General features: G+C 37.4%; 2 protein-coding genes across 2 annotated transcripts; one reads left to right on the plus strand and one right to left on the minus strand.

Moving 5' to 3' along the window:
* Positions 1-10,729: 10,729 nt before the first annotated feature.
* Positions 10,730-11,671, plus strand: LOC122105002 (olfactory receptor 4C12). The gene has a single exon (XM_042676084.1). It carries the CDS (start codon positions 10,742-10,744, stop codon positions 11,669-11,671), a length of 930 nt encoding a protein of 309 aa, XP_042532018.1. The 5' UTR covers positions 10,730-10,741.
* Positions 11,672-16,640: 4,969 nt separating this feature from the next.
* Positions 16,641-17,570, minus strand: LOC122105050 (olfactory receptor 4C46-like). Its single transcript, XM_042676147.1, has one exon. The coding sequence runs from the start codon at positions 17,568-17,570 to the stop codon at positions 16,641-16,643; it is 930 nt and encodes a 309-aa protein (XP_042532081.1).
* Positions 17,571-21,742: the final 4,172 nt, after the last annotated feature.

The following is a 21,742-nucleotide window of genomic DNA, read 5'->3' on the forward strand; positions in this document are numbered from 1 at the left end:
CACACAGTGTCTTCTCTCCATTGCCCTGGTGATCACTGAGTTCTACCTCCTGGCTTCCATGGCACTGGATCGCTGTGTAGCCATTTCCACCCTTTGCATTACAGCACCAGGATGTCCAGGAACATGTGTCTTACTAGTCACCTTTTCTTACATGTTTGGCTTCCTCTCTTAGGCATTGATGACTCTTGCACCATCGTTCTGTGGTTTTCTTGAGATCAACTGTTTCCATTGGCAGATCCTTTATTTTTATTAATAAGTTTTTTTATTGTGAAAATACCGTACAGAGGGGTTACAGTTACATGAGCAAGATAATGAGTACATTTCTTATCAAGCATTGTTGCCTCCTCCTTTGTTTCTCCTTACCATCCCTGCCCTCCCATGCCCCCTACTCCCAACCAAAGTTGTACAGTTCATTTTTCGACATAATGTCTTGTATATCTCATTGTTGCAATGGATTCATCTGTAACCCTATTTAAACAATTTGTTTTTTTCCTTCCCCTCCACAAATTATACTAACATCAAATACAGTGAAAACAGGGAAGGACATACAAAGCAACAAAAAAAATCATCTTATGAATATGCTAGAAACAATTGCAAGAAAGAAAAACCCTTTGAGTCCTTATCTTGAGGTTCATTTTGCCTAACATCAACTTATCTGACCATTTCTGCTTGTCTCAGACATATACTAGTGATTGCAAATAAAGTAAACCATAAGACCTATGTTTCTTTGGGCCTGTTTTTGTCAGTTGTGGGGATTGAACTCTGGGCCTTGGTACTATCCCTCAACACTCAATGCGAGTGCTCTACCACTTGAGCCACAGCACCAATTCTGTTTTCTGGTGGTTTATTAAAGCTAAGGCTCTCACAGACTTTCCTGCCCCAGCTGGCTTTGAACTGTGATCCTCAGATTTCAGCCTCCTGAGTAGCTAGGATTACAGCATAAGCCATTGGCATATGGGCAGTTCCTTATAATAATGGCATGTTCTGACACCATGTCAAAAAGATGACAGCTTTATAGTTGCTGGCTTTATCCCTTGATGTCTCTGTTCATTATTTTCCCATCCTACACTTTCTTTTTTTAAGTTTATTTTTATTTTTTAATTTACTACACTGTTATTATGAAGGTGATGTACACAGGGATTAGAATTACATCAGGGAATGAGTACATTTTCTTACAGACAGTGTCTTCCATTCCCTCACTGTCTTCCAGTCCCATTTTCAATTTTTGCAGCCATCTTGAAGATCAATTCTGTTGAGGACAAGCATCTTTTTTTTTTCCAGATTTTCCCAACTCTAGAGGAGGATATGGATATCCAAGTACAGAAGTCACCAGATAAACACACCAGAGTAGAACCACTCCAAATTATATTACAGTTAAATGTCAAGACTACAGAACAATAAAAGAATATTAGAAGCTGCAAACATAAAATGCAAACTCATCAGAATTAAATCAGACATTTCAGCAGACAAGGAAGAACATATTTCAAGCTCTGAGCATATGAAGATTACTATATTAAACAAAGCTATGAATTGATATTGACAGAGAAATACTTTATTATTATTATATTATTGTGAAAATACTGTACAGGGGGGTTACAATTACATGGGCAAGATAATGAGTACATTTCTTATCAAGCATTGTAGCCTCCTCCTTTGTTTCCCCTTCCCATCTCTTCCCATCCTCCCCTGCCCCCCACCCAATCCTCCTCCCCCCCCCACCAAAGTTGTAAAGTTTGTTTTCAACATAACGACTTGTACATCTCATTGTTACAATGGGTCCACCTGTATCCCGATTTAAACAATTTGTTTTTTCCCTTCCCCTTCACAAATTATACCAACATCAAATACAGTGAAAGCAGGGGTTGTACCATGGGGGAGGGACATGCAAAGCAACAAAGAAATCATCTTATAAATGTGTTAGAAACAATTGCATGAAAGAAATAAAAACATTTGAATACATATCTTAGGGTTCATTTCCCTAACAACAACTTATCTGATCTTTTCTGCTTGTCTCAGACATATACTAGTTATTGCAAATAAGGAAAACCATGGGACCTATGTTTCTTTGGGCCTGGATTTCTTCACTTAATATAATTTTTTCCAAGTCTTTCCATTTCCTAACAAATGGGGCGATGTCATTCTTTCTGATGGAGGCATAGAATTCCATTGTGTATACATACCACATTTGACAGAGAAATACTTTATATGACAAGTTGAAGCCAAGACAATTCATGACCAAAAAGACAGCACTGCCAAAGAAACATAGAGATATGTAATACATAGAACAAAAGAAAAAATCACACCCAGATGCCCCTCAGTAGATGAATGGCTCAAGAAAATGTGATATGTATACACAATGGAATTCTATGCCTCCATTAGAAAGAATGACATCTCCTGATTTGTTAGGAAATGGAAAAACTTGGACTAAATTGTATTAAGTGAAGTAAGCCAGGCCCAAAGAAACATAGGTCCCATGGTTTCCCTTATTTGCAATAACCAGTATATGTCTGAGACAAGCAAAAATGGTCAGATAAGTTGATGTTAGGCGAAATGAACTCCAAGATTAGGATTCAAATGTTTTTTCTTTCTTGCGATTGTTTCTAACATATTTATAAGATGATTTCTTTGTTGCTTTGTATGTCCCTCCACCACGGTATAACCCCTGCTTTCACTGTATTTGATGTTGGTATAATGTGTGGTGGGGAAGGGAAAAAACAAATCATTTAAATAGGGATACAGGTGGATCCATTGCAACAATGAGATGTACAAGACATTATGTTGGAAAATGAACTTTACAATTTTGGCAGGTTGGGGGAAGTGGATGTGTGTGTGTGGGGGGAGATGGGAAAGGATGGGAAGGGGAAACAAGGGAGGAGGCAACAATGTTTGATAAGAAATGTACTCATTACCTTGCCCGTGTAACCACTCTGTATGGTATTTTCACACACAAAAAAAATTTTTAGTCAAATGAGGTAAATAAGATAGCCACATAGTCATAAAGATAAGCAAAAACTGTAACAGAGATTTAATATGATTGTTTCTTTCTGCAATCCCTAGTACATGAAAGGCAGAAGCAAGAGGATCTTGAGTGATTGAACAGACAGAGAATCAGTGTTTGAACAGACAATGTTAGTGAGGCCCTATTCTAAAAACAGAAGTAGCATTTGGGTGCTGGTGGCTCATGCTTGTGATGCTAGCTACTCTGGTGGCTATGATCTGAGGATACTGAATTAAAGTCATCACTCAGGCAGGAAAGTCCATGAGACTCTTATTTCTAATTAATCAGCAAAAATCCAGAAATGGAGCTGTGACTCAGGGTCAGAGTGCTAATCTTGAGTACAAAAGCTTAGTGATAGTGTCCAGACCCTGAGTTCAAGCTCAGAATTGACACACTCATGTACACACACACACACACAAATATAAGCAGTATATTTCAAGTGATAGATCACTTGTTTAGTAAGAGTGAGGTTGGGTTTCAAGTCCTTGTATTATACATTCCCTTTAATATATTAATTGTAAATATGAACTGAATGTTGGTGCACCAAACTTTTAAAACAAACACTACTTGATGTAAAGGGACAGATATATCTCTAGATGCAACTATACTGGAAGATTTCAATACCCACACTCATCAACAGATAGTTTATCCAGATTAAAAAAATTAACAAAGAAATGTCATATGAAACAGAAATCTACATTGTAATATGTAAATTCTACATATGAAATACTTCACCAAATGTTTTTTGTATATACCTTGTTCTTAGTATACCATGGGACTGTTTTTAAAATGATACTATGGAGGGAAGTCTAGGTTGATTCCATATCTTAGTTATGGTAAACAATGCTGCAATGAACATGGTTGTGCTGGTGGCATTAGTGTAGTCTGGTTTGCGGTCATTGCTGGGTCATAGGGAAACTCTATGTTTAGTCTTTTGAGGAACCTCCATACTGTTTTCCAGAGTGTTTAGACACATTTGCATCCCCACCAACATTGTAGTAGTGTTGCTGAAGGGGAAATCACAGAAGCAGTGTGAAAAAAGGTAAAATAATTCAACAGCAATACTCACTAGACACTAAGTTAGAAATGAACATGACAACTTGAGGGAGAGAAGTGTGAGGTTACTTATGTAACTATAACTGCTCTGTACATCCTTTAAATTTTATTAAATTTAAATTTAAAAACAAAAATGAAAAGATACTAACCTTTAGGCTATAACTCAAAGCTTATCAATGGATGTAATTTCTTTTACCTCATCAGATCACAGTGTAGTAAAACAGAAAACATCAATACCTTGAAACAAGAGAAAATACACAGATTCAGGAAGATTGAAAAATACGCCTTTTATTGATCAGCGATTTTGTGTGGTCATAATCTATTGTTAACTGCAACCAGGGATAGCATGATGGGAAACTGTAGCTGATGAAATGAAAACAGACAGAGAGAATAGAAAATGGGGACCTAGGGGGACCAGTGCTCACCGGCTCTTGCTTAGAGCTCCCATAAGAAACCCTATTTATTTATTTCAGTACAGGGAAGCTTACTATAGATACTTGCAGAGAAGAAGCTATCATTCTATCTTGTGGTTACAATCACTAGCATAGTTTGTGTGCATAATAAAAACTAACTCCCTGTAGTTAGGGGACAGTGAGAAGTGGTGAACACTTTCAAAATCCATAACTGTAACATAAATGTTATCCTATTTTCATTGTCTCGAGCTTCATAAATTCCAATCAATTGTGACTTAGGCATCATAGGATCCAGTTAATTGTAAGTTACGCATTTATCTTGCCTTGTCTGTTTTGACCTTTCCAGGGTGCAGTTCTCAGCCTTCTCAGTATGGATGAGGCTGCAGTCCAACCTTTTAACCCTTTACTGGTTTCACAACTTGACTCCAGAGTTTCCTATAATAATAAATCTTTCAAAAGCCAAAGATGGTGAGACAATATTAAATGCAACAAAAGAGAATTACTTCACCTTGTATAAGGGATTCTCATGAAAATGAACAACTTATTTTTCATTAGAAGTAATGATGGTCAAGAGGCAGTCAACCAAGAGTTTCTTCTCAAATAAAATCATCCTTAAGGATGAGGTATGGTGACACATGCTTGTAAACCCATCTATACAATAGAAAGATGGAGGATGATTGTTCAATGCCAATCCCGGCAAAAAGTTACTAATGCCCTATATCAACAACAAACTGGGTATAATGGTCACGTATATAATCTGAGCTACATAGGAGGCAGGTATAAGGATGATAACCTGAAGCTGGTCTGGGGAAAAAGCTTGAGACCTTATCTGAAAAGTAAACTAAAGCATAAAGGTCTGGAGTATGGCTCAAGCAGTAGAATACTTGACTAGCAAGGTGAGTTCCTGAGTTCAAACCCCAGTACTGTCAAAAAATCCTTTCAAAACAGAGAAATTAAAATATTCCAAGGCACATAAACACAAACCAAGAGGTTTTGTTGCTGAGTGTGCTCTAGAATATATTCTAAAGGGAGCCCTTTGGCTCCCTTTATATATCTATATCGATATCGATATAGATATATGCCTATTTTCTTCTTAATTGGCTTAAAAGGCAACTGCAAGAAGCAGGGATTATAAATGGGTGTTGATGAACACATAATATATAAATATGTAATTTAAATGACACACATTCCTAAATAACTAATGGGCCAAAGAGGAAATCACAAAAGAAATTAATAATTACTTTGAGGTGAGTGAAAAGGAAAAACATAAGTGATGTGGAATATAATGGGAAAGCATAGAAACTAGAATAGATATTTGGTTTCTACAGTGGGAAAGTTGCCATTAGAATTTCAGCCTTTATCGACCTCTTCCATCCCTAGCTACCATATTGTTTACCAAGGCTCATTTATGTGGATAGGCTATGTCCAGCTATGCTGGGTACAGCTGTGTGATTCAGTATCTCAGCCTCCTTGAAAACCCCAGGCTGAGGAGTTTCCTCAGGGACACATTTGCAGTGAAACTTCAGGTTGTTATCACAGCATTTAGTGTCCTTCATGCTCCAGTTCACAATCCTCAAGGTTTGTGTTTTTTCCCCCACAGTATTACTGATATTTCTAATCGTAAAATATAGGCTAATGGTAAAACATAAGCTTTTAATGAACTGATTTTTTTCACAGTGTTACCGATATTTCTACTAATAAAAAATGGGCTTTTAATGAGCCCATTTCACTCAGGGAAAAGAACAAATCAGGTGAACAGGTGTTTTTCTATAGATAAATATTCCCAAGTATCTGTTTCTAAGATAAAGTATTTTTTTTAAGACTAGATAATTAATTCCTGGGAGGGCAAAGCCTTAGCTTGCAGGACATTCTCTCTCTCTCTCTCTCTCTGTATATATCTGTAGTCCTCAGTATCCTCTTGTACACACTATGATGCTAGAAGAAATTATTTATTCATGAAAGGGCAGAATTGGCAGTCAGAAAATTCTCTTTAGTACACGAAGGCTCTTTAATTTTGATGTGAGTTACAAAGGGGCTGGTGAGTTTGAAAATACTTGGCGAATCCACTTGAAGAAATCTGCATTATCTTGGCATTGTTTACTTCTTGTAATGTTGCATAGCCAATGGAGATTTCTGAAGCATACATTACATAAAGTGCCTTTTGAATGGCGATGTGTAATAATTCCTTTGTGTTTCTGAATATACTGGATGTTCACCTCAACAGCAGAAGCAATCACGGTAAGCTACCTGCAATGGCTGATTTTTAACCTTATTTATCGTATTTCCAATTTTTCCTATAAGGGCCTCACAATTAAAATCAATGAAGTATTAGTTTCTGACCATATGCAAATATTTTAGGATATTCTTCAGATGTTTGCAATTAATATGTGCTAATAAAAGAAAAAGAAATATCTGTTCTCCTAAATTCTACATATGGCTATATCTACAATCTATATGGAAAAGATTTGCAATCTACAGAATTGTAAGAGCTAGTTTCTAGCATTTAAATGCAGATTAGAGTCACTGGATGAGTCACTGAATTGCTTACCAAGAGTGAGTTACTTAAATGTGCTTATGCACAATAATTCATTTTCTTTAAACAATGTTCTGACTTTGGCAATTCCTAGGGATGAAAGAGAGGGAAAATACCTCTTACTGATAGGAAGAGATAAGAATACAATTAGAAAAATAAACAAGAAACAGAATTTGAATTTTTTCCTGTGTGTGTGTGTATGTGTGTGTGTGTGTGTGTGTGTGTGTGTGTGTGTGTGTGTGTGTGTGTGTGTGTGTGTGTGTTCCAACTACATTAGCTGAGGATGGTGGCACGTAACTGTCATTCCAGTTCCAACTACATAGACTGACAGAGACAGATTGACTAGGGTGTGGCATAAGAGCTAAAGAGCTCACTTCTCATATGTGTGAGGCCCTGAATTCTATCCCAAAGTAAAATAATAATAATAAGAAGAAGCACCAAGAAATGGCTACTTGCAAGAGGAGGAGGAGGGCCAAGGGGAGAAGGGTAGACAAATGAAGGGGAGAAGGGGGACAGAATGCAGTCAAGAAATTGTTGTAGGTACCAAAAACTTAAGAAAAATAAGGGACATGTGAGTCAAAGGGAGCAAAAATGTTGAAGGCAGTGACACAGATCAAGATGCATTGCATTGATAAACTGCTTTGTTGAATAGCAAAAACAATTAAAAAAACATTACACAAGAAGTGTGAGGAGGATAAATACACCTCTATGTGTAACTCATATTTCTTTCTTTTTCTTTTTCTTTTTTTTTGGGTCCGGTCGTGGGGCCTGTACTCTGGGCCTGGGCGCTGTCCCTCAGCTCTTCAGCTCAAGGCTAGTGCTCTACCACTTGAGCCACAGTGCCACTTTCGGGTTTTTCCTTTTTTCTTATATGGTGCTGAGGAATCGAACCCAGGGCCTCAGGCATGCAAGGCAAGCACTCTACCACTGAGCCACCTTCCCAGCCCACTCATATTTCTTATACCATGGAAAAGCAGACATTCAGTAAAAATTTCATTTAAAATTGCTTGACTACCTGGAATTTAAATAAGTAATGGTGTTTATCTAGAAGGAAGTTAGCCTGTTTGGATCTCTAAATTGTAGATTTAGAGGGTCCCTTTATGGAGATCAAATTATTTTTTGTTTTTCTGCAAAACTATGGGCATTAAAGGATTTGAGTGTTAATAAATACACTATTGATCATTGGACCAGGACAGAAAAGGAAATAGATTTTGTGCTTAAAACTCCCAATAACATCAGAGACATTAATTTTGACACATGAATAAATGGTTTTGTTTGTGCTTGTGTCTGTCTAATTTGTGGGAAAAAAGATAAAAATTATAGGAAGAGAGAATATATTCAGATTACTTCAAGATTTTTTAAAGATTAAAATGAAAATATATAAAAATATAAAAAAATAAAAAAAAAGATTAAAAATCCCCAACCAAAACCCAAAACCCAAAAAAAAAAAAAAAAAAAAAAAAAAAAAAACTGAGCTGGGGCATTGGTCCTTTGTGGCCCTGAAACTCAGATAGAAATTCCAGGATCTTCTTGGATGTGGAGATTACCAGATCTTTGGGACTGGAACTTATTACCAGCTTCCCTGCATTGCCAGCCAGGATTGCTCAATCTCTGTGATCACATGAAATAATTTCTTATTTTATGTTTGGGTGGTTTTGTTTCTCTGGAGAATCCTTTTCTGCCTTACCATCATCTAGCCAAACAATAAACAAAGAACCCTGCATCAAAAAAAGATTCAAATGATAAAATAATGTAAACCAATGAGTCACTTTGGGGTTTTCTAGGCTACTTTCAATCATAAAATGTAATCTTTGGCACAGGCTGAAGACAGAAAAACCTATTAGCCCATTGTTGCTTTTCCCGAGGGTTTTCACCTCTAGAGGAGAGTTGACAATTAGGAGTGCCTTCCTTTTTAGTCTCAGGGCACTTGTCCCTGGAAGGATTCTCTGACACATTGGACTCTCCAGAAGGGAGGTCATGATCCCAGGCTTGGAGTCCTAAGGTAAGCTTCTCAACAAAGTGTTCATAGGCTCATGTGGAATAGGTGTTCTCTCTGTGTAAATTATTATGTATATCCCGTCCATGAAGGAAACAATGCATTGCACTTTTTGTATTTTTAAAACATATCTTAGACCTTTGTGTTTTAAGGACACATAAAGATCTTATTTATTTATTTGTTGTTTATTTATTCATTTCTGATAGTAGGGCTTGAACTCAGGGCCTTCCACTAGTTTTTTTTTTTTTTTTTCACTCATTCTGGACCTCCATCACTTCAGCTCTATTTCTATTTTCAGTTTTCTTTTGGTTAATTGGATGTAAGAGTCTTACAGCTTTTTCTGCCTGGGCTGGCTTTGAACCAGATCATCTGATCTCAGCCTACAGAGTAGCTAGGATTACAGGTATAAATTACCAAACTTTGAAAAAAAAACTTTAAAAAAATAAAAATGAATCTGAGGTCTAGGAAATAATGAGATTAAAATATCTTTATTGAATGGTGAGACAAAGGACAAGGGGGAAACCAATTCAATGGTCATATACATAAGACAATATGTTGGAAATGATCTGTACAACTTTGGAGGGGTGGAGGGGAGGGAAAGCAGGAAAAAATGAGTGAAAGGGTAATAAGTTTAACAAGAAATATACTTATTCTCTTACTTATGTAACTGCCAGCCCTTTGTACATCACCTTGACAATGAAAGACAAAACTATTATTATCTTAAATTGTTATACAAAGGAGTTGCTGTTCAGCCAAGCAGTTTATGAACACAGCGCATCTTGACAATGTCACCCCTTTCAGCATTCTTCCCCTCCATCTCAACCTACAGCTTCTCTCACTTTTCTTACTTTTGTAGGATGTCTATTGAATTATTTTTGCTATTTAACAAAGCAGTTTATCAATACAATGCATCTTGATCTGTGTCATTGCCTTCAACATCTTCGCTCCCTTTGACTCACATGTCCCTTATTTTTCTTAAGTTTTTGGTACCTATAACAATTTCTTGACTACATTCTTTCTCCCTTCTCCCCTTCATTTGTCTACCCTCCTCCCCTTGGCCCTCCTCCTCCTCTTGCAAGTAGCCATTTCTTGGTGCTTATTACTGTTATTGTTATTATTATTATTCTAATGGTACTTTAGGATAGAATCCAGGCCCTCACACATATGAGAAGGGAGCTCTTTAGCCCTTATGCCACACACTAGTCAATCTGTCTCTGTCTGTCAGTCTATGTAGTTGGAACTGGAATGACAGGTATGTCCCACCATTCTCAGCTAATGTGAGAGCTAGCAATGGCAAAAATTTGGTTTAGAATGCTACCTTCAAGTTTATTGTTCATTTTCATCATGAAAATAAGAATAACCCAGGCTCCAGTGATTCACACCTGCAATCCTAGCTACTCAAGAGGCTGGATCTGAGGATCACAGTTTGAAGCCAGCATTAGCAGGAAAGTCTATGATACTCTTATCTTTAATAAACTACTCAGAAAAAGCTAGAAGTGGTGTGTGGTGGCTCAACTGGTAGAGCACTAACTTTGAGCACAAAGAGGCTCAGGGACAGTGCCTAGGCCATGAGTTCAAGCCCCAGGACCAGCAACAACAACAAAAGAAAAGAAAAACAAGAAAAAAAGAAAATGAGAATACATTTTGTAATAAGTAGATTATGTCTGATTATTCAGTCTATTGGATTATTTTATGATGCTTCTCTTCCTTTTCTTCTTTCCTTTGAAATCAACCCTACTACACAGATGGAGAGCCAAAGGAATCTGACTGAATTCATTTTAATAGGTCTTACACAGAACTCCCAAATGCAGAAAGTAGTGTTTGTGATCTTTTTGATTCTGTACATAATGACACTATCAGGCAACCTCCTCATCGTGGTGACCATTATCCACAGCCAGGCACTGAGTTCCCCGATGTATTTCTTCCTGAGTCACCTTTCTCTGATAGACACGATTTACACCTCTTCATCAGCTCCTAAGTTGATTGTAGACTCTCTTCAAGAGAAGAAAGTCATCTCCTTTACTGGGTGTATGGCTCAGGTCTATGCAGAGCACATTTTTGGAGCTACTGAGATCATCCTGCTGACGGTGATGGCCTATGACCGTTATGTAGCCATCTGTAAACCCCTGCACTATGCGACCATCATGAACCACAAGCTATGCATGCTACTGGTGGCAGTGTCCTGGACGGGAGGATTTCTCCACGCAACGATTCAGATCCTCTTCACAGTCTGGCTGCCCTTCTGTGGTCCCAACGTCATAGACCATTTTATGTGTGACTTGTACCCCTTGTTGAAACTCGTCTGTATGGACACCCGCACCCTCGGTCTCTTCGTTGCTGCCAACAGTGGGTTCATTTGCCTCTTTAACTTTCTCCTCTTGATGGGATCCTATGTGGTCATCTTGCGCTCTCTGAAGAACTACAGCTTGGAGGGGAGGCGCAAAGCCCTCTCCACTTGTGTATCTCACATGATAGTAGTTGTCTTATTTTTTGTACCCTGCATATTTGTGTATCTGCGCCCAGTGACCACTTTGACCATGGATAAAGCAGTTGCTGTGTTTTATACTATGGTGGCTCCTATGTTAAACCCTTTAATCTATTCCTTTAGAAATACTGAGGTAAAAAATGCAATAAGGAAGCTTTGGAGAAAAAAGGTGGCTTCAGATAGTAATTAACCAGGATCATTAAACACTGTATTAAATGTAATGTAAACCAAGTTTCATGTTATACACCCACACACCCACACGTATGAATACTTCAACTCTACTAGGCTCATTTGTTTGGTAGTAGTCCTGGGATTTGAATTCAGGTCTTAAGTGCTGGCTAGGCAGGTGCTCTACCCTTGTAGACATACCCCACATTCTTTTGTAAATACATCAGTTCTAATAAGGAGCTATCCGGTTCCTTATTCTTATTAATTGAAGATAGCTACTTAGGCATAAAGTTGAATTACAGTACAGACTTATTGTTTCTTATCTCATACTTTTGCTGCTACTTATTACATATTAATCAAGAAACAATTATAAATTAACTAGAAGTCTAGAATGTCTCTAAAACTAAGAAATATATGAGTCTAGAATAGTGGGTTGATATTAAAGTCATCTTTTTTTGGTCAGTTGTGAGACTTGAACTCTAGACCTGAGTGCTGTCCCTGAGCAATTCAGCTCAAGACTAGCCCTCTATCACTTGAGCCACAACGCCACGTCTGGCTTTTTCTGCTTATGTGGTGCTGAGGAATCGAACCTAGGACCAAGCAAGGCTAGAAGTCTACCACTTGAGGCACAGCGCCGCTTCTGGTTTTCAGGTGGTTAATTGGAGATAAGAATCTCATGGACTTTTCCTGCCTGGGCTGGCAGGATCTCAGCCTCCTGAGTAGCTAGGATTACAAAAGTACACCACTGGCATCTGACTTACTTCTAACAACACATTTTCTAGGCTCACTATGGTACTATTTGATCAATACTCATGTTAATGGTAGAACTAAGCTATAAACTAAGATATGACCCTGTATTCTATATATTTTGCTATGTGTGAAAGTTTTATGGTAGCAGGTAGCTGTAATTTTTAAAGCATAAAACATGTAATAAGAGTAAGAACATAATTTGTGGTAATTTTATTATGAAGTATACACTTGTATCTGTTAAACATTCTTACTGAAGATGCACAGACAGGAGGATGAGCCATTTTGTGTAGAAGAGATTCGAATTCAACTGTTGCTAAATGTTTAATTGAACTTCAGGATAAGTGTAACATTTGTCCAAATGTGAAAAATTTAGTCTCTGATCCTTTATCAGAAAGGTTGGAATCTCTAGGAGTTTTGGCACAAGTATAAGCATAGGTAAGTGCCAAGAAAGTAAAGGTATGGGAAAATACAAAATTTTGCATCCACTGGGAACAAAATCAGAATAAATATCCAAAGGTAACTATTCCAAATTGAAATCATACGTAAGTCAACAAGGCATATGACCTAACACCAAGACACTTAGGACATTTATACATGTGTACAGATCACATTTTCTTTGTCCATTCCTTCACTAATGAACTCTTAGGTTGAGTCTGTATTTTGGCTATTATAGCCAGTGCTTCATAATAAGGAGTTAAGGATAATAAGGAGTTAAATATGACTTTGGGATGCTGCTTTCATATTCTTTGGATATCTACCCTGGAATAAGATTTCTGGATCAGATGACAGTTTCATTTAAAAATTTTCCAGGAATCTCTTTCCCATTTTTCATAATGGTTATACTAATTTGTGTTCCTATGAGGATCTGGTCCCCACTGTGTCCTCGCCAACACTCCTTATCTTTTGTGTTTGCGATCACAAACGTTATAACTGGTATGAAGTAATATATCATGGTGACCTTGACTCTTATTTCCCTGATTATTAGAGATGTCAAGAATTTTTCCAGATGATTGGTGACCGTTTCTACATGTTCCTTAAGAAATGTTTTCTTCATTTTAATATTGGTGTAAATATTGATTTATTTATTTTTGCTGTTGTTTGAGCTTTAAAAATATATTTTGGATATTATCCTTTTATCATGTGTATATATATATATATATATATATATACATACACACACACACACACACACACACACACACACACACACACATATATATATATATATACACACACACATATGTGTGTGTGTGTGCTATTTTCTCCCATTATATGGGTAGTCTCAATTCTGTTCACTTTTCCTTCTCCTGAATTGAAGTTTCTTAGTTTGATGAAGTTCCATTTTATTCTATTTTTGCTTTTGTTAAATCAACTAGCACAGTAAACTTGGATACATAATATATCATTTCATTCTGTTTGATCTTCTTAACAGCTCTTTAAAATGTGTAGAGGTCCTGCCCCTTTTTGCTATGGATACTGCAAACCAAACCCATAATGAGATAACATTCTGTATCCACTTAATTTGCAGAATTAGAAAAATTGAAAATAATACTCTCCAAGGTAATTGTACTTTTGAAAGTGTGTATAAGTACAATTACTTTGGAAAGAATTTGGCATTATTCAGTAATCTTGAGCATATACTTTTGACTGATAGAATTACGTTTTACTGGTAATTATATATTATTTCTCTGAGAATTCACACGTATACATGTACTTAGGGATATGTATAGAGTCTTCAGTTAATATGGAAATATAGAAACCACCCAGAATTCTGGGCTATTTTTACTGTGAGTTTACTTAATCTTTAGAACAGTGACATGTAGTATGAGTTTCATTGGAAGATGAGAAAATGGATGCTCAGAGAGGATCATTAGCATCATTAGCTACATCATGAGCATAATCATGGTGTAGTTTAGTCTAGAGGTTGGGTTTGTGTCTACTAATAAGCTTTGTTCATGGGGCTGGGAAGGTGACTTAGTGGTAGAGTGCTTGCCTTCATGCATGAGGCCCTGGGTTCGATTCCTCAGCACCACATAAGCAGAAAAAACCAAGAAGTGTTTCTGTGGCCCAAGTGGTAGAGTGCTAGGCTTGAGCTGAACAGCTGAGGGACAGCACCCAGGCCCAGAGTTCAGGCCCCACAACTGACTACATAAATAAATAAATAAATAATTGAATAAATAAACTTTGTTCAGATGGTGATTATAACTGGTTATTAAGGCCTGAAATAAGAACCATTTGTTTCAGTGCAAGTGTTGAAAAAAGAGCTGACATTACAGTGCACACTTGCGGCAGGACAAAAACTAATGTTCCATATAGGCAGAAAATTACCTCTTTCAGGAATTTATTTACTTATATTTATTTATTTTTTCTGCTGAAATTGGCCTAGGCATGTTCCTTAACTTTATTACTCAAGGCTGGTGCTCTACCACTTGAGCCATACACCCCCACTTCCAAGAGTTATAATTTATCTAGGCTTTTTGTTACATTCAAGCCTTCAAGTTATTGGATTAAACCTTTCTTGACCAGGAAGAATTGTCTCTCTGATGTATCTTTACTAGTGCCTCATTTATCTGCAAAATTCTGGTTTAATCCAGAATTTTTTTAGTATTCATGGATCTTCTTTACTATTTATCAATAAATAAAAGATCTTTGGTATAAAGTTCTTTTGTTGACAACTAGCAAACATTTCTTGAACTGCTGTATTTCTCTCTTTTTTTTCATTTTGTCTTTGCCTAGATGTAACACCTGAGATGGGCATTTTAATGCAAGTGAGTTGTTGAAAGACATTGACTGTGGGAAGGGGAAGAGAGGATATGGCTTCAGATGCATTTTGTTTCATCCCAGTGCCTTGTTTGCTCTACAGTATGTATTGTACTACAGAGCTGAATCAGCCAAGGGGACTAACCCCTTTCCCTCCCATCCTAGTCATTCATTGAGCCTGGACAAAATCCTTCTCATTTTCTCTAGCATAGTGTCCGGAGGACAGGACTGTGCGCTGTGAGTAGTCCAGACTCTGGACACTTAGAGCATGAATGCACTGACCTGGGGGAACAGATTTGACCTGGATGAAACAGTATCCACTGCACTCTGATTCTGCATTGACAGCACCACAGTTCAGGCTCCTCATTTTGTCCCTTCAATCCATGACCAATGTTGTAGCTCACATTATCATTCTAAACATCAAATAGAATTGCACCACTTTATAGCTTGAAAATATTTTTGATGTGTCTTCATGTCTGCATGAAGCCTTAAGACCATTATGAGAAGTTTCTTGACTGTTCCTGTTCCAGTGTCTCTGACTTCTTGGCTTACTATTTCATTTTATGTTTTCTGCATGTATGGAATCCAATCCTAGAAATGTTCATGCCTCATTCTCATGTCTATATATTCTATTGGACTCACTAAAGTTCTAGCAAATATCAAGGCACTTGATCAAGGCAAATATCAAGGCACTTGGGTTAAAAATGATTAATAAATGACAGATGTAAGGAATGAATAGAAAACATGTTTTCTGAAATTGAAGCTGCCATATTTAAAATATATTTAAAATATACTTTTATTTATTTGTTTTTCTTTTTAAAAAATTTAATTTCATTGCCAAGGTGATGTACAGAGGGGTTACAGTTGCATACATAAGGTAGTGAATACATTTCTTGTTGAACATCGTTACCCCCCTCCCTCATTTTTCTCCCACTTTCCATCTCCTCCAATGCTCCTCCATCCCAAGTTGTAAAATTCATTTCCAACAGGCCTTGTGAGCATCGCTGTTGCATTGGTTTGCCCTTTGTCCTTGGTCTCACCATTTTGTTGTTCCCTTTTCCTTCCCTAATTAAGATGAACACATATACAATACACAGAGTACCAAAATCAAATACTGTGACAACAAGGGATAAATCATAGAGGAAAAGAAAAACAAAAGAAAAAGAAATAACTTCACATAGTACACCAAAAGTAACAACAACAAAAACTCTACTCTTTCCATATCATAAGCGTGAGGAAGCTACTCAAAACCTGATACAGGATTTGCGTGAGCAGCTTGAGAATACTCAAAGAGAAAGGCAGGAATGGCGTGAGCAGGCTGAGAACACTCAAAGAGAACTACAGGAATCCCACGAATGGGAGGAAGCTAATCAAAGTAATACGGTTCAATTTTTCTTTATCCAATGCATATATCTTGCTGACATACAAAGCACCCTTTTGATTCTTGACTCAATTGAACCAGTGTTAGACTCCAAGGACATTTACCTATCAGCTGAAGTAATTTTCCTATGACACAATTTCCAAATGGCATTTTTCATCTGAGCATTCCTTAAGGTATAGATTAAGGGGTTTAACATGGGCGTTATCATGGTATAGAAAACAGCAACAACTTTATCAATGGCCAAAGTAGCTGGAGGTCTCATGTACACAAATATGCAGGGCACAAAGAACAAGATGACCACTGTGATGTGGGAGCCACAGGTGGAGAGCGCTTTGTACCTTGCCTCCAAACTGTGGTTCCTCAGGGTGCACAGGATGGCCACATAGGAGGCCAACAGAAGGAGGAAGTTTAACAGACAGATAAAACCACTGTTAGCAGCCACGAAGAGCCCCAAGGTGTGAATATCAGCGCAGACCAGACTGAGCAAAGGGTTCAGATCACACATAAAGTGATCTATAACGTTAGGGCCGCAGAAAGGTAACCAGAAGATGAACAGGAGCTGAATGGTGGCGTGAAGAAACCCTCCCATCCACACCACTCCGATCAGACAGCCACACACATGCCGGCTCATGATAGTGTTGTAGTGCAGGGGCTTACAGATGGCCACATAGCGGTCATAGGCCATTGCAGACAGCAAGATGATCTCAGCACCTCCAAACAAGTGTTCCCCAACGATTTGGGACATACATCCACTGAAGAGGATAATTTTCTTTTCATGGAGTGAATCTACAATCAATTTAGGGGTACTGACAGAGGAGTAGCAGGCATCAATAAAGGAGAGATAGGCGAGGAAGTAGTACATAGGGGACCCCAACAAGGGGCTGGAAGTGATGGTGGCCACAATGAGCACGTTGCCTACCAGGGAGATGATATAGATGACAAAAAACACAGCAAATACCACGGTTTGCATCTTTGGATTCTCTGTAAGTCCCAGGAGAACAAACTCGGTCACATTGTTCCTAATCTCCATTATTCCAGGTGATAGATAACTATATGACCCAGAGAATGATTAATACAAACAGATAATTGTATTACCCAGAGAATGATTAATACAAACATGAATTTATTAAATTTCTCCATTCCAATAAGTTATACATTCTGTATTCTATTGTGTGCTGTGAATTCTTCTTTTTTCTTTTTTGCCTAAACTGCTTCCCAAGTGAAGATTCTAGGTATAGCTATGAGAAACTTTTGTGAATGCACAAGGCCGGAGATATCCATGTGAGGTGCTTCAGACCCTTTCTTGAGATAGCCTCCCCTAAAAAGACAATATATCCCAAAGCTGAAACAAATACTATCACCAACAAACATCACCACCACCTCCAAAACTCCTGTGCTTCCATTTCCTGGAATTTGTTTTGCTAAATAGTATTTTAAATGTCCAGATGAATTATGCCTTTGGGTTCTTCCTTTAGTCTGACTGTGTGTGAATGCCTAGAGTCCTGTATAAGTTATCATGTCCTGTTGTAGTTTAGATCTAGGTTCCACAGATGAGAGAAAACATGTGCTGTTTGTCTTTCTGAGCTTGGCTTACCTCACTTAACATGATTTGCTTGTACCTGCAAATGATGTAATCTTATTCTTTCTAATGGATGAGTAAAATTCAGTTGGGTGCAGATACCATATTTTTGAATCCATTCATCTATGGTAAGGTAAGGGGGCTATTTCCATAACTTCTCTTCTGAATAGTGCAGAAATGAACATGGATATGCAAATGTCTTTACTGTATCCTGAGCTGTAATGTCCTGGGTAGATACCCAGGAGTGGTATGTCTGGGTCAACGGGAAGTTCTATGCTTAGGTTTTTTTTTTTTTTTTTTTTTTTGCGTCTCTGCATTCTTAAGAGGTAGAAACACTTGGAAGGTATCTGATAATATGTGGGTTTTTTTTTTGTCAGTCATGGGGCTTGAAATCTGGGCCTGGGCTCTGTCCCTCAGCTCTTCAGCTCAAGGCGAGTGCTCTACCACTTGAGTCACAGTGCCACTTCCAGTTTTGTGGTGGTTTATTGGAAATGAGTTTTTCTGCTCTGCTTGGCTTTGATCCATGATTCTCAGATCTCAGCCTCCTGAGTAGCTAGGATTACAGGCCTAGCTGGAATCTGATAATATGAACAGAAAGATGAAGAGGGTTGAGGAAAGGAAAACTTTGGATATTACTTAAAATTTGTAGGTATGCTTAAACAGGGTAATCTGATGATCAGTAAGAAAATTAAAAACAGAAAAAGGAACCCCAGTTAGCAGACTGTTTAGAGAAGAGATGAAGTAAGAGGGTGGGAATTATGTGACGTAAAGGATAGTGTAATAACTTTTTCTGTGGCAGCTGATTATTCTGTAATGGCTAACAATACATACTTTTACACTGTTAATTGCCATGTGAACAGAATGTCACCCAGTTTTCTACATAAATGATTCCATTCAATGTTTATAACAATTTATGTGGTCAATCTGGTGTTGTTCCCACTTGGAAAATGAGTCACAATCTCAGTGGTGGCTCTTGCTTGTAATCCTAGCTACTTAGGAAGCTGAGATCTGAGGATCAATCTTCAAAACCAACCTGGTTGAAAAGTCTGTCAAACTATCTCCATTAAACTACCAAAAAAAAAAGCTGTCAAGTAATAGAGCACTAGCCTTGAGCAAAAGAAGCTCAGGGACAACACCCTGACTCTGAGTTCAAGCCCAGGAGTAGCACCAAAAATATTAAAAAATGATTAGACATAATGACAATAATACTATAGAATATCACCTTATACTTAGTGTATAATGTTTTTGCAGACACTTCCTGATTTCATCTTCTTAGGATATGGTGCTATTATTTTTATTTCACATATGAAAAACTAGAGACATGAAGTTAAATATTCTAAGATCAAGCAACTAATGAAGTACAGAGCCAAGATTAGGTTTCATGTTATTCTTATGTATTCCTTTTAATTCAGACTTTAAGCCCATATTCTGTAGTGCTTGACTAGTATATTGCAATAGTAAAATCTTTTATTATGACCAATATAACTATAATTATTTTAATGGTATTATAGAGGAAAATTCAGTTTGCACATTTTCAATAGCATATATCAGACATATAGATATATAAGAAAATCTTCACATTAAAACAGCAGTGGTACTACCTTCTATCTTAGCCTCTCTCAACCCACAATTATTTCCCCCTTTTCTAGTATCTCTCCAAAACTCAGGTCCCCAGAATTCTTAATTGCTTAAATCCATGATCCTTAAAGCTTTCAACTGTCACACTATGTGAGTGATGTTTATCCATTGTGCGCCCTAGGTCTGGAAAGGCTCTGATATTGTATTTAAAATGAACTGAAAAGTATTTATTAATATTTAAGGAAATGAATCTTTTGTAAGCATAACAATTAACAGAAAAGCTTACCTTAGTTGTCCTTAGATTATTCTAATGATGTTGGAAACAATCACATCTTCCAAGTTCCTCTTCTTGCAGTTAACAATTTTCAATATGAAATATATGTCACATGAAAAACACCCTTCAGATAATTTGATATCAAGCCACCAGTTGTTAAGAGAGTGTCTTCATAAATCTCATTTAAACCCGAAGACTCAAAATAGTTCCACAGAAAAATCTAAGCTTTTAATTATTGGTGGATTTCGTTGACATGTTATGAAGAAGTGATAGACTGTGAAAAGCTACGATTCCCACAGGGCAAACGGCAGAAAGGGTGGAAAAAACTACATTCAGATGAATCACTCCACTCACGATGGATTTTTATCTGGAGACATGAACAACAAACCTCTTTTCATTTTGCACTACATGGATTTATAGGAGGTTTCCACAAAGACTTAAAAACACAGCACTGTGCTTTCTCTCCAGGGATTTAATTATCTTTTTTGTTGGAAAAATTTTGTCTTAGCAGTGGATATTCTGGAGAGACATATTGGGGGAAGAAAGCATTGTTGAGTAGGGAATTGTATGTTTCTACCCTTGGAATGCATGCTATATGATCTGGCCTTACTGGGACATCTGCTATGTGAATATCACTGTGGCCTAATACCAGTGTCAGAATCTTTGTTCTAATTTCTGTATTGGCTCTTGCAACACAGGGAGCTTCTATTTTCTTTTTTTTTAAATTTTTATGTTTTTATTGTGAAAATATTGTACAGAGGGGTTACAATTACATGGGCAAGATAATGAGTACATTTCTTATCAAGCATTGTAGCCTCCTCCTTTGTTTCCCCTTCCCACCCCTTCCCGTCCTCCCCCTACCCCCCCTCCCCGTCCTCCCCCTGCCCCCCCCCCACCCAATCCTCCTCTCTTACTCCCCCGCCCCCCGCACCAAAGTTGTAAAGTCCATTTTTCGACATAATTTTCTTATCAGTCTCAAACTTTGCCTGAAATCTACCTCTTGTGAACTAGAGCAATGAGGACAGAACATTAACAGTAGCCATTTTAATGTACTTTTCTCCAAAGAAGTCTTTTTTCATTGATGTAGCCCTGCTTTCACTGAGATATATTTGACAAATCAAAACTGTTTATATTTAAAATGTACCAAAGTTTTAAAATATTTTTTATATACACATACTATACAATAGTCACTTCAAGGAAAATTAACATGTTAGTTACTTTACATATTTATCATTATTTTTGACAATGAGAAGCTTAGAACTAGCAAATTTCAAATGTACAATATAGAATTATTAAGTATAATTATTAAGTATAATTACTAAGTATAATATAAAGTATAACTTTATTGCACATTAGGTATTTAAAAGCCATTTCTCTTAAACCAGTGAAACTTAGTGCTTTTTGTTTTTTGGTAGGTCATGGGCTTGAACTCAGGGCCTGGGCATTGTCCTTGAACTCCTTTTTTTTGTTTTGTTTTGTTCAAGGCTAATATTCTCCACTTTGAGCCACAGCACCACTTCTGGTTTACTGGTGGTTAATTGGAAATAAGAGTTTCACAGACTTTCCTGCTCAAGCTGACTTTGAACTGCAATCCTCAGAACTCAGCCTCCTGAGTAGATAGGATTACAGGCATGAGCCACCGGCATCTGGCAAATTAGTTCATCTTTAACAACATCTCTCCTTTCCTGTTATATTCTCTACTGTATGAGTTTGTTCATTTTCCATTTTTCTGCCCATAGGCAAGATCATAAAATATTTGTCTTTCTGACTG

This window comes from Dipodomys spectabilis, unplaced genomic scaffold (assembly GCF_019054845.1).
Source record: "Dipodomys spectabilis isolate Male_0828 unplaced genomic scaffold, ASM1905484v1 ptg000030l, whole genome shotgun sequence".
In the NCBI taxonomy this organism is placed as follows: Eukaryota; Metazoa; Chordata; class Mammalia; order Rodentia; family Heteromyidae; genus Dipodomys; species Dipodomys spectabilis.